Here is a 14,299-nt window from a genome sequence, read left to right as displayed (position 1 = left end):
AAAGTGTGTGTGTGTGGGGGAGTTGGATTCGGGTGGGTGAGTGGTGGGTATGGGGGGGATGGGGTGGGTGGTTTGGGTTATAACAGTCCATGGAGTCTTGTCTTCCTCTTAGTTGGTGACCGCTATATGGGGAGGTGGGGTGGGGAGGGGCGGTTGGTTTGGGGTATAACAGTCCGTGGAGTCTCATCTTCCTCTTCGTTGGTGACCGCTATATGGGGAGGTGGGGGTGAGGTGGGGGTGGGGTGGGTGTATTGGGATAAATATAACAGTCCGTGGAGTCTCATCTTCCTCTTATTTGGTGACAGCTGGACAAAAAGGCAAGACCAAAAGACAGGCAGGCTAAGGCATGCCCCCGAAACACGTCCCCGTAACCTGTATATGAATGAAAATTGGGCTCCAAAGCTCAATAACAGAGCTATGTTTGGAAATTATAGAATCACCTCTACAAGGTACTGTGATTAGGTTTCCGCTGATAGGCTCTCTTTAGCTGCCAGGGGTTAATTTGCACCTCTGGTACCCAGGACAATTTCAAACTTTTTAGATGTAAAAATAAAACCTAACATTACAACATTAAAAATTATACTAAACCCCCATCCCTATATATTTTCTATAATAAAATATATGTTATTCCTCCTCCTGAGGTCAGACACAGTCTATGCACAGTCTATGTTTTTTCATTGCGCATTCGCAGCTCATCTCCTCTGTCCCTCCTCCACAATGCTGTCCTAAGATTGCTGAGGCTGCATAGGGAAGGGCACTTTAAAGCACAATTTCCCAGGATCTATAAGGGCTGTACAATTTTATAACAAAAGCTTCACGGTTTGCGCTTTAGCCTTTAGTTTGTTGAAGAAGCTGTCTGAAAGTTATCATTGATAGCCATATTAGCCCTCATAGCCCTGCATTTCTACCCCCCTGGTCAGTCTGAAGGTTCTCACCCCAACTATAGACTGACAATTTACAAGGTATATTTATTTTTCTTTTAGGGTAAATCTACACATACCTGTACTGCTGTGGATTTTACCTGCAGATTTGCACACGTAAAATCTACAGCTAAATCCAGTAGCATGAATGCACTGTACAGAAAGGGCCACAGCAGACTCTACCTACTCAGGAGGCTGAGGGCCTTTGGAGTCCAGGGGGCACTTCTTAGGGACTTTTTCAACTCTGTAGTGCCATCAGCCATCTTCTTTGGAGTGGCCTGCTAGGGGAGTAGGATATCAGCCAGGTATAGGAATAGACACAACAATCTGATTAGAAGGGTCAGCTCTGTCCTTGGGGACTCCGTGCAGGTGGTGGGTGACAGAAGGATACTGTTCATGGTGAGCTCCATGCTGAAGAATAACTCCCATTCCATGCATGAGACTGTGATAGCACTGGGTAATACAGTCAGTGACTGACTGCTTCACCTCAACTGTGAGAAGTAGCGCTATCAGAAGTCTTTCCTCCCCACTGCGGTCAGGCTGTACAACCAGCACCGAGCTTAGCGGAGATCATTCCATACAGAGAGCTGAAAGAACTTTAAGCTGTGATATCTCTCTGTCACGGTACTAGTGGTACAGGATCAGGAGTCCAGTCGTCGGGTAATGCAGAGGAGGCTGGAGACAGCAGGTGGATAGCCCACAGGGGTCTGAGGCAGTAGTCCAAGAGCAGATGAGTAAAGACCAGGTAGAAGTCTATAGTATTTCAGGAGCTGTAGTAAAGCTACGGTGAGCTTGCAGCCAGCAGGTGAGGTTCCAAGGAACTGAAGAAGATCTCGCAAGGAGGTCTCCTGGGTGTTCAGGCTGTATCCGGAATAAACAGAACACAATACCAACACAAACAGGAAGTGTCAGAGTCACCTATATATAGCCAGTCCAATCAAGGTAAATACAGGGCGGGTTCAAATCATTAGCAGCAGCTGATGAGCCTCAGCAGTAGGCTCCACACAGAAGTCCAACAGGCTATTATTCCACAAGCCTGATAGCTCAGGTAGCAAGGAGACACTGAGCAAGACAGCAGGTCACAGGTTCAAATTCTGACATCACTCCCCTCCTAACGGCGACCTCTGGGCGCCACAGGACCTGGTTTTGTCGGGTACTGCTGATGGAAACGTCTAATCAAACGAGGAGCATTAATGTTAGATACCGGTTCCCATGAATTCTCTTCTACACCATACCCTTGCCATTTGATAAGGTATTGTAGTCGATTTCTGGATATACGGGAGTCCAGAATTTTTTCCACGACAAATTCTTCTTGTCCATCCACTTCCACTGAATCTGGAGGTTGAGAGGACCGTTCAGGAAATGGATTGGACGTAGCAACTTTCAGTAGAGACACATGGAAAACAGGATGAATTCTCATTGTTTCTGGGAGTTGTAGACGTACCGCCAGAGGACTAATTATTTTAGAGATCTTATAGGGTCCAATAAATTTCTGTCCCAGTTTGGGTGAAGGGACCTTCAGCTTAATATTCCGGGTAGAAAGCCATACTCTATCCCCCACTTTGAATTCAGGCGCTGGTCTCCGATGTTTATCTGCTGCTTTTTTATATCGCTCCTGAGCCGCTCCCAATGTTTCTTTCAACATTCTTAGATTTTGTTGTAGTGATGTGATTCTATCTGTAACTGCTGGAATTAGCGGAGCAACCGGATTTTTGGGGAGAATACTTGGATGGTATCCTAAGTTTGCAAAAAATGGTGTTTGTTTTGTTGAAGAATTCTGAGAGTTGTTATAAGAAAATTCAGCAAAAGGTAATAGGTCTACCCAGTCATCCTGTAAATGACAGATGTAACAGCGCAGGTATTGTTCTAGCGTCTGGTTTGTACGTTCCGTCTGGCCGTTAGTCTGGGGGTGATAAGCAGTTGACAGGTGGAGCTCAATATCTAACGATGTACAGAAACTTCTCCAGAATTTAGATGTGAATTGTACCCCACGATCCGAGACCACTTCATCTGGTACACCATGAAGACGGAAGATGTTATGGACTATTAAGTCAGCAGTTTCTTTGGCTGAAGGCAAACCGGTACAAGGGATGAAATGAGCTGCTTTTGTAAGTCGGTCCACAACTACCAGTATCGATGTCTTTCCTTTGGAATTAGGCAGATCCACTATGAAGTCCATTGAGATCGAACTCCAAGGTCGTACTGGAATGGACAATGGCTGCAGCAACCCCATCGGTGAGGAACGTGATGGTTTATACCGGGTACAAGTATCACAAGAGAGAACATATTTTTTCACATCTTCTAGACAGCTAGGCCACCAGAAGAAACGGGATAACAATTCATATGTCTTCTGTACTCCCTTGTGTCCTGCTAGTCTGGAATCATGTACAAACTGTAGGATCCTCAGCCGCATTGCTTCCGGTATGTATAGACGCCGTCCATCAGTCCATACTTGATTCCTAAGGAATAGATGTACATCCCTTGACGGTTGTGCTAGAAATGGATCAGTGTCATAGGCCGCTTTTAAGTCCTCGAGCAAATCACCTTCATGGATAATACCTACCACCCTTGCCTCAGGCACAATGGGAGTAGGTGGAATTGAAGGATTAGAATCACTAGAAAACATTTGTGACAAAGCATCTGCTTTTCCATTGCGGGATCCTGGTCGAAATGAAATTGAGAAATTAAAATGGTTCAGGAACAGACTCCATCGGGTCTGACGAGGGGAGAGGCACTTGGCTGATCTGATGAACTCCAAGTTACGGTGATCAGTTAGAACTAGTATCTGTTGTGAAGCTCCTTGAAGATGGTGTCTCCACTCTTTAAATGCCGAAACAATAGCAAGTAACTCTTTGTTCCCCACATCATAATTCTTCTCTGCAGAAGACATCCGCTGAGAGAAGAATGCACATGGATGTAACAGCTTCTTCTCACCTGATCTTTGAGAAAGGATGGCCCCAACCGCACAATCCGATGCATCTACTTCAACTACAAAAGCAAGTTCTGGATCGGGATGACGTAGTACTGGGGCTTTGGTGAATTTAATTTTTAAACGAGAAAAAGCTTCATCCGCTTGTGGAGTCCAGGAAAAGTGGGTCTTCTTCTTTGTCAGCTCTGTAATAGGAGCTACAATTTCTGAGAAATTTTTAATAAAGCGTCTGTAAAAATTAGAGAAGCCAATAAATCTTTGCACTTCTTTCACAGTCTTAGGAGTCGGCCAGTCGATAACTGCTTGGATCTTTCTGGGATCCATACGCAATCCCTGAGAAGAGATGATGTATCCTAGGAACTGAATCTCTTCCCGATGGAACTCACATTTTTCCAATTTGATGTAAAGTTGGTTTTCCCGCAATCGTTCCAATACACGTCTTACATGCTCCTGATGTTCTTCTAGAGATCCAGAGAAAATTAGTATATCATCTAGATAAACCACCATGAATTGATCTAGTAAATCTCTGAATATATCATTAGCTAGATGTTGGAAGGTAGCCGGAGCATTGCAGAGCCCGAATGGCATTACCAGACTTTCAAAGTGTCCATATCGTGTACGAAAGGCGGTTTTCCATTCATCACCTGGCCTTATCCGGATTAAATTGTAAGCACCCCGTAGGTCCAATTTGGTAAAAACCTTTGCTCGTTGAACTTTCTCCAATAGTTCGGGAATCAGAGGCAATGGGTAACGGTTTTTTACTGTAATTTTATTAAGTTCTCTGTAATCCACCACTGGCCGTAATGAACCATCCGATTTCTTAACAAAGAATATAGGAGCCCCTGCTGGAGAAGATGATGGCCGGATAAACCCTTTTTTCAAGTTCTCGTCAATGAAGTCCTTAAGGGCATTTAATTCAGGTCCTGATAATGGGTATATAGTCCCAAAAGGTATGGGTGCTCCAGGAAGCAATTCTATTGGGCAGTCGTAAGGGCGGTGAGGTGGTAGTTTGTCAGCTTCCTGTTTATCACAAACATCCTTCAAATCCTCATATACTGTTGGTAACTGATGCTGTTCCTGGTCTTGAGTAGAGACTGTAATGGTTGGTTCAGGTTGATCCTTTACCTCATTGTCTTTTGGGGGAAAACTCAGCATCTTAGTTCCCCAATTGATGGAAGGATTCTGTTTCTGTAACCAAGGTAGGCCTAAGATGACTGGAAAGTGTGGAGAAGAAATGAGTAGAAATGAGAGAGTTTCACGATGCTGAGGTTCAATGTGAATCTCCAAAGGTACAGTTTCCTGGTCTACAGGTCCTGAACTCAGGGGAGACCCGTCCACAGTCTCCATCACAATAGGTGAATGTCTCTTAGATGAATGTATTCCATGTTTCTGAGCAAAACCCAAGTCCATGAAATTTCCGCTAGCCCCGGAATCTACCATAGCTGATGTAGAGATCCACACGGAGTTGATTAGTAGTTTAAGAGGGACAAAGTAATGTGAATCCTTGTTCTCCTTTTTAACCTGAGAGGTCACTGATGATATGTAATGGACACTTTCTCCAGCTGATTGTTCCCCCTCTGAAGCTGAAGATTCCTCATTGGATGCATCGGGATCCATTACAGCGGCCACTGTTCTCCGGGGGCGATTCGCAGAGCGGCTTGGGCAATTTATAAGGAAATGTCCCGACTTTCCACAGTATAAACACAGATTTTCTTTGAACCTATGTTCTCGTCGCTCTGCACTCTCCCGTTTCTGAATCGCATCAATCTGCATCGATTCTGGTTGGGATTCTCGGGACTGCTGATCAGATGATTTTTTATAACCCAGTGGCAATGTGGTAGTATATTGACTGGTCATGCGGTTTGCATAGCCCCATTTCTCTTGTCGACGTTCTGTCAGACGAGTATCAATCTGAATGCAGTGATCAATAAATTCAGAGAAGACTGAAGGAGTTTTTGCTCGTGCTAGTTCGTCTTTAATACTACTAGAAAGTCCACTCTTGAAAAGTGCTAGTCTTGCGGAGTCATTCCAGCTAGTATCCACAATCCATCTCCGGAATTCCATGGCATAATCCGCAACAGAACGTCTGCCTTGCCGCAACGTTAATATGGTGGTCTCTGCTGTAACCATTCGGTTGGGGTCATCAAACATCCCTTTCATGAGGTCCATGAAGTCTTTGTAGTTATTTAGGCAGACGTCATTGGTTTCAATTAGCGGATTTGCCCAGGCAATAGCTTTGTGTGTTAACAGCATAATGACGCACAACACCCTTGATCTCTCAGTTGGATACTGGTTAGAATGTGCATCAAAATACAAATTGCACTGGTTTACGAATCCCCTGAACTTATCCCGATCACCATTGAATCTAAATGGCGGCAATCTTGGGGATGGAGCAGAGGTGGGAATCAGGCCTTGTGCATCCAGCTGTGCAATACGTGCTGTGACCGTATTCATGGATGTCTGCAATTCCTGCAGAGCTTGGCCTTGCATAGCGATTTTACCAGTGGTCAGTTGATCAAAAGTTTCCCATTGGTGCTTCATATCTTGGACCTCCGTATACATTGCGCCCAAGGCAGCTTGTACCTTTTTGAAGCGAGCCTCCCAAGCTTCTTTCCCAACGGACTCCATTGTAGGTGTTGGTATCCTGTCACGGTACTAGTGGTACAGGATCAGGAGTCCAGTCATCGGGTAATGCAGAGGAGGCTGGAGACAGCAGGTGGATAGCCCACAGGGGTCTGAGGCAGTAGTCCAAGAGCAGATGAGTAAAGACCAGGTAGAAGTCTATAGTCTTTCAGGAGCTGTAGTAAAGCTACGGTGAGCTTGCAGCCAGCAGGTGAGGTTCCAAGGAACTGAAGAAGATCTCGCAAGGAGGTCTCCTGGGTGTTCAGGCTGTATCCGGAATAAACAGAACACAATACCAACACAAACAGGAAGTGTCAGAGTCACCTATATATAGCCAGTCCAATCAAGGTAAATACAGGGCGGGTTCAAATCATTAGCAGCAGCTGATGAGCCTCAGCAGTAGGCTCCACACAGAAGTCCAACAGGCTATTATTCCACAAGCCTGATAGCTGAGGTAGCAAGGAGACACTGAGCAAGACAGCAGGTCACAGGTTCAAATTCTGACACTCTCTTACTATTCATTACCTTTATTTTTATTTTTTTTTATCTCTACCTACAGTCACTGTATTGCCTCTACGTGGAGCTTTTGTATTCATATTTTGTATTATTATTGTATTATCTATGCGGCTGTAACACACTGAATTTCGCCATGGTGGGACTATTAAAGGATTATTTTATTTTATGACAGTGGCTGAGATTATACAAATGGAATCCACATGCTTCAGAAATTTCCTGCAACAAAACCTACACAGCAGACTTTAAAATCCACAAATGATTTATTTTTTCAGACTTTCATTAAGGAAATCACATGGAAATATTGCTGCCGATTCCCTGCAAATTTGTGGCCCAAAAATTTGCTGCATGTAGGTTTAAAGGTTTCGTCTTATGAAGACCACCCTAGTCCATATGCTTCTTACAATGGTGTCCCTACCATGACGACAGGGCAAACAATTGCTATGAGATTCATTAAAGGAGGGGGGCCTTAAAGAGGACCTTTCACTGATTTGGGCACAGGCAGTTCCATATACTGCTGTAAAGCTGACAGTGCGCTGAATTCAGCGCACTGTCGGCTTTACCGATCTGTGCCCCGGGTAAAGAGTTATCGGTCTCGGTACCGTAGCGCTTTACAGTCAGAAGGGCGTTTCTGACAGTCAGTCAGGTGTGTCCTTCTTCAAAGCAGCGCCTGTACAGTGTGAGCAGGGAGGAACGCCCCCTCCCTCTGCTCACAGTGCTCATCCATAGATGAGTATTATAAGGAGGGGAGGGGGAAGTTCCTCCCCGCTCACACACAGGCGCTGCTGTGAAGAAGGACGTACCTGACATTCTGTCAGGAACGCCCTTCTGACTGTAAAGAGCTAAGGTTACTGGCACTGATCGCTCTTTAACCGGGACACAGATCGTGCGTTGAATTCAGCTCACTGTCAGCTTTCCCGTATATAGAACTGCCTGTGCCCAAATCAGTGAAAGGTCCTCTTTAAGGCAGGCTGTAGAGAAAAATTTAACTGAGTTACAGTATTCTTGTCAGCCGGACTAGTGGTTTTTGTAGACAGAGATACACATATTATTGTAATTGCTGCTGAGGGATTTTCTTATTTTTGTTTTTTTATTCTACAAATGCATGTGCCTAAAATATCAGAGAAAATATAAAATTTCTAAAACCACTATCTTTTTTTTTTTTTTTTTTTTTTTTTTAAATTGAAAACAGTGGTCCAGTTGTGACTATGGGGCCCATGATTTCTATGAACGCCCATGGCTCTACATGCTGGGCATCACCACTATGACCCTCCAAAAGACAATCGTTGTGTATGAGCAACTCTTGACCTCCAAATTATATGAACAGCAAGTTATCTGAATGGCCACCATAAAACACTTCTGTGGAATTGCCCGGCTATCTTGGAAGCTGAAATTTAAACAACTGCTTTACAGAAGCTGAAAAAGAAGGACTATTGGGATATGTACTGCAACACAAACATGGGTGATAAAAAGAATGGTAGGATATTTTAATCAAGATTTTTCTGAAAGTTGTTTCATTTTTGCATTGTAGATGTATTGGATCAATACAAAGTTTGACTGCAAAGGCAGACATACATCTCGGAGGTGTGAAGAATTGTTATGTTAAAGATTTCTAGTTTCTATCCCAATACCTTTTCTTTTTTTTTTTTTCTTTTTTTTTTTTTTTAACAACAATGAGAAACCAATTAATTGTTCTACATTTCAGACATCAGACAGTAACAAGACTTGTCAGGGAGGCAGAAATAGTAGATGGTTAAGTCAATTAGGAAAGACGTGCCTATATGACTATGGCTATATGAAGATGTGGAGATATTATTAGATTTTTATCACTTACAGACTTTCATACTACTGCATAGACAGTATAAATCCAAAGAATCGAGTATAGGAAGAAGCAATCTACTGGAGATGTGACAGGTAAGTGACTAAATAAGGGGCTACCAAACACACATTCTGTCAAGGAATGTATGAATGTCGGATTCATGGATGTGGAGGCTGCTTCATCGAACAGAAAGCATGAATGATTCCAATTAATTGTCACTCCCCAGATGTAAAGGTAGAAGGTAACAGTGACTTAAGATTTGAATGCCTGGCCACTTCAGAGAAGGCATCGACAATGGGAAGAAGTTTACAGCATACTAATCTGGCAAATGATCAAAATTACTTACATGGCCTGGTTTGCTGCAAATAATGCCTTGAATTTCCAAATAACTAAATGTAAGCTCGAGCTAGAAGTAAAAAAAAAAGACATTATTTAATACAGGAAATAATTACGTCTCATAAAAAATGCATTATTAGTCTTCTCAGGCGAGTGGTTCATCATGCTGGGAAACGATTGTAAATTATTATTAAATATTTCCTGACACGTGTACAACACAGCTGGAATTGAACAATGGTTGAACTAGAAACAATAACTGATTGAACTATGGAATAGAAACGTAATTGCTGAGGCCCCATTACAGGCTTCAGCGAAGGCCCAAGGGATGCGTCACATCAGCCACAGTCCAGAAATGGCCAGAAGGTGACACCAGGGACAGTCAGATCTCCAGGAGTGGAGAGTATAAATGTTTGTTATTGTTACTCACCTCCTCTGGACAGGCTTCTATTAGAAAGGGGCAAGGCGACACATGAAGCCTGGCCTCCAGTGGGCCAGTCAGACGCTGCTTAAAGAGAACCCTCTCATAATGAAAATGCAGTCTACTCTAGAGGCAGACTGTTATAGAGCAGGAGGAGCTGAGCAGGTCTATATGTTTTGTTGGATAAGATTCAATATAACTGGTCAAGTATTTATTTTTCTGTTATTTCCATGCTTAGGACCACCCACTGGACTCAATGACTCTTAACAGTGGTAATGGATTCTACTTCTGAGGTTACCAAAGCAGCACTATTATTCACTTTGGAAAACTTTATGAAATGGAAGCACTATTACAGTATATCAGGAAGGAAAAATAAGGGGGTTGTTAAGGAAGTTAAAATTAACTTAATTGATCTTGGTGATAGACCCTGGGGTTCTGGCTGGGATTTGAACCCCAGGTCATGTGATCAGAACCAACCCTCCACCCCAAGATCGCTCAGCCCCCTTTCTCTGCTCATCTCACAGGTAATTATTATAATAAAATAAGCACTATAGTTAGAGATGAGCGAACACTAAAATGTTCGAGGTTCGAAATTCGATTCGAACAGCCGCTCACTGTTCGAGTGTTCGAATGGGTTTCGAACCCCATTATAGTCTATGGGGAACATATACTCGTTAAGGGGGAAACCCAAATCCGTGTCTGGAGGGTCACCAAGTCCACTATGACACCCCAGGAAATGGTACCAACACCCTGGAATGACACTGGGACAGCAGGGGAAGCATGTCTGGGGGCATAAAAGTCACTTTATTTCATGGAAATCCCTGTCAGTTTGCGATTTTCGCAAGCTAACTTTTCCCCATAGAAATGCATTGGCCAGTGCTGATTGGCCAGAGTACGGAATTCGACCAATCAGCACTGGCTCTGCTGGAGGAGGCGGAGTCTAAGATCGCTCCACACCAGTCTCCATTCAGGTCCGACCTTAGACTCCGCCTCCTCCGGCAGAGCCAGCGCTGATTGGCAGAAGGCTGGCCAATGCATTCCTATGCGAATGCAGAGACTTAGCAGTGCTGAGCCAGTTCTGCTCAACTACACATCTGATGCACACTCAGCTCTGCTACATCTGATGCACACTCGGCTCTGCTACATCAGATGATGTACATCTGATGTAGCAGAGCCGAGGGTGCACTAGAACCCCTGTGCAAACTCAGCTCATGCTAATAGAATGCATTGGCCAGCGATGATTGGCCAATGCATTCTATTAGCCCGATGAAGTAGAGCTGAATGTGTGTGCTAAGCACACACATTCAGCTCTACTTCATCGGGCTAATGGAATGCATTGGCCAGTGCTGATTGGCCAGAGTACGGAATTCGACCAATCAGCGCTGGCTCTGCCGGAGGAGGCGGAGTCTAAGGTTGGACCTGAATGGAGACTGGTGTGGAGCGATCTTAGACTCCGCCTCCTCCAGCAGAGCCAGCGCTGATTGGTCGAGTTCCGTACTCTGGCCAATCAGCGCTGTCCAATGCATTCCTATTGGAAAACGTTTATGTCACAAAAATCACAATTACACACCCGATAGAGCCCCCAAAAGTTATTTTTAATAACATTCCTACCTAAATAAAGGTTATCCCTAGCTATCCCTGCCTGTACAGCTATCCCTGTCTCTTAGTCACAAAGTTCACATTCTCATATGACCCGGATTTGAAATCCACTATTCATCTAAAATGGAGGTCACCTGATTTCGGCAGCCAATGACTTTTTCCGATTTTTTTCGATGCCTCCGGTGTCGTAGTTCCTGTCCCACCTCCCCTGCACTGTTATTGGTGCAAAACAAGCGCCAGGGAAGGTGGGAGGGGAATCAAATTTTTTTGGAGTTTGCCACGTGATGTTCGATTCGAATCGAACACATCGAACAGCCTGATATCCGATCGAACATGTGTTCGATAGAACACTGTTCGCTCATCTCTAACTATAGTCACTCTAAAGCATAGGATAAAGATACCAAACTCTAACAGGGAATATCAAATCCGAGGTATGTTCACCTGTAGCATACCTAATGTAGTGTATTTAATAATGTGCACCAAATGTCCCACTGAAAATCTGTATGTTGGAGAGACCGGACAGCAGATTAGAATGCGTATGAATCCACATCGCCATACAATTAGAGAACGAAGAATGGACCTTCCCATATCAAAATATTTCTGCAATGAGGATCATATTATCACCGATCACATGAAAATTTTGGTTTTAAGAGGGAATTTTAAATCAAGGAAAGAGCGACGGATTTAGGAGTATAAACTTATGACCCTCTTCAAACACTGGAGAAAGGGTTAAATCTGTGATATGGGTTTATGGCATCTTACAGAAATCACTGACCTGAGACCCTGAGAACTGATAAGAACCTAGAATGTTTACATTCTTACATTGTTTCTACCAATTACTAATAACCCTCTACCCCCCCTTCCTCCTGGAATTCTATCCCTATGTGTCCTTTTGTACATAAATATGCATCCTTCAGAAATGGTTTTAAAATTTACTTGAGAAAGGAGCTTAGAGTTCCGAAACGCTGTAATCTGTCATCATTATTAGTTAGCCATTAAAAAGGTATCAACTACTATCAAGTTTTTTTTGTTTTTTTTAATATTTCCTACCCACTGGCTAACACCGTACGAGAACAAACATTTTTCTTATAGGTAATTGACTGTGAGATCAGGGAAGCAGTGAGGTAGTAGAATGATCTGGGGGTTGGGGGCTGGTCCCAATCACAAGACCTGGGGGTCAGAAACAGATCGGAACCATTTTGATCATGTAAAGTACGTCTTTCTAGGTTATGCAAGAACAAATACGAGAAAGTCTAGAATCAGACCAAGGGTCAGAAAAACTGAATATAGAAGTATGAAAGAGGAACCTACCTTGGTTGGAACTCGAGCAGTTAATATAAAAGCTCGACATGATGTTAGGACCTGGAAATAGAAAAATAAAACATTATAAAAAATCCACTACCCAGCGACAAGTCATATTGTACAATTACAACTTCCCACGAGGTTCTCTAAGACAACTCAGATGCAATAAAGTAATCATACACGGTCTCAACTGCTAGGGTATGTTCAGACTACAATGGGTCTTCTGTTTGAATCACTCACTATCACCTATGACGGATGAGAGCAACGGACTATAATAATGGTGGTGTGAATCCATCCTTAGGCTTCCAACACATGACCATTTTGCAAGTCAAGTGTAAGCTATATATTCTGAATCTTTGTGTCTGTTCAAATAATTATACAGTATGTCCTATTAGGAGTCAATGGAACAGTGAAAAAAAAAATAAAAAATGGCTGTGTGCATGAAGCCTTATTGCTGCTCCATTGGAGCCCTAAGTTCAAAGCAGACCACATGAACATCTACATGTGATATTTATGTCCTTGTCCTCGTATGTCCCAGGCTACTAAAGGAGCACAGTGTACATTTACTGTTTCTATAGCATCAAATCAATCATCCCCTGCCTGCTCTATTTATATTCATTTTAAGCAGAATAAAATGCTGAATTGTTCTGTCAATTACAACTGAAAATACGTCACATCTGTTCTCAGTAGGAACTAAAAAAGCAAATTGTCATATTTGAGAAGTTCTAATTTACTTCTACAGTATTTTACTCTATTAGAGGATTTGGTGTGTAGCTTTGTGCCAAAGGGCAAGACCACATAGAAAACCATTAAAAGATATTTTGAGTTGTCTTAGGCTGAGGCCCCACGTTGTGGAAACACAGCGTTTTTTGTTGTAGATTTTGCTGCAATTTTTTGGAGCCAAAGTCAAGAGTGGCTTGAAAAGGAATGGCAAATATAAAGAAAGCACTTCTACTTCTCCCTTCTGTTTAACCCAATCCTGACTTTGGCTCAAAAAACCGCAGCAAAATCTGCAAACAATCTTGAATTATATTATTAATAAAAATGTACAGTTGTGAAGTAAATAAATAAATATTTATATGGATAACCATTATCACTTTGTTCATTGAGTTTGCATAGTTGTATATTTGGTCTTCAAAGATGATCTGTTTACTCTCTTGATATGCCCAAATGAGTAAGTAATTAAATTTCCCACATAACAATTCTAAAGCATCTTTTCTTAGAACTTTGGATTGTGTTGTTCATCTGATGAATTTATTCATACGTTTCCAGGAGTAATAACAAAGTTGTCAGTGTTAGAATAGTGAAACACCCAGTTGTCAATTTATTCATACATTTCTAGGTTCAGTGATCAAGGAATGGCACCAAAGTTCTAACAGTCAGTTCACGCTAATGTTCGAGAACTTCATTCCGCATTCTACTAAAAATATTCAGAGAGAAACGCCCTGCAAGCAGTACTTTTTTGTCTGCCAATTTCAGGTGGAAACCGAGTGGAAACCCGTCAGACTACATTATAGTCTATGTATGCAGTCTTAAGTTTCTGTGGGTAACTGCTTTTTTTAAATGGATAAGGTTTCCCAAAGCGGACACAAACAACAGTGGTTCTTAACCAGGGTTCGATCGAACCCTAGGCACGGTTCATTTTGTGTACCAGTAAAAAAACATATACCTATGTCTTGAATTTGGAAAAAAATCATATTTGATTTATCACTAAAGAAGGGTTCGGTGAATGTGCATATGAAACTGGTGGGTTCGGTACCTCAAACAAGGTTAAGAACCACTGGTCTAGAATTTATGTCATGGGTAATGCCATTACTTAGCGCTAAAGCAGGTAAAAGTTC

The 14,299-nt window shown here is 42.7% G+C and overlaps 1 protein-coding gene across 3 annotated transcripts in view; it reads right to left on the bottom strand.

The window, feature by feature from the left end:
• Positions 1–14,299, bottom strand: part of CARMIL1 (capping protein regulator and myosin 1 linker 1) — a 260,007-nt gene that overhangs the window by 163,452 nt on the left and 82,256 nt on the right. For all 3 annotated transcript variants that reach the window (XM_075270894.1, XM_075270895.1, XM_075270896.1), the window contains exons 3-4: positions 12,468–12,518; positions 9,150–9,209 (exon numbers count right to left, since the gene is read on the bottom strand). In XM_075270894.1, coding sequence (XP_075126995.1) covers positions 9,150–9,209; positions 12,468–12,518 — 111 coding nt within the window. The remainder of the gene's footprint in view (positions 1–9,149; positions 9,210–12,467; positions 12,519–14,299) is intronic.

This window comes from Leptodactylus fuscus, chromosome 4, assembly GCF_031893055.1.
Source record: "Leptodactylus fuscus isolate aLepFus1 chromosome 4, aLepFus1.hap2, whole genome shotgun sequence".
NCBI classification, from domain to species: domain Eukaryota; kingdom Metazoa; phylum Chordata; class Amphibia; order Anura; family Leptodactylidae; genus Leptodactylus; species Leptodactylus fuscus.
This window is presented reverse-complemented; position numbering and strand designations above follow the sequence as displayed.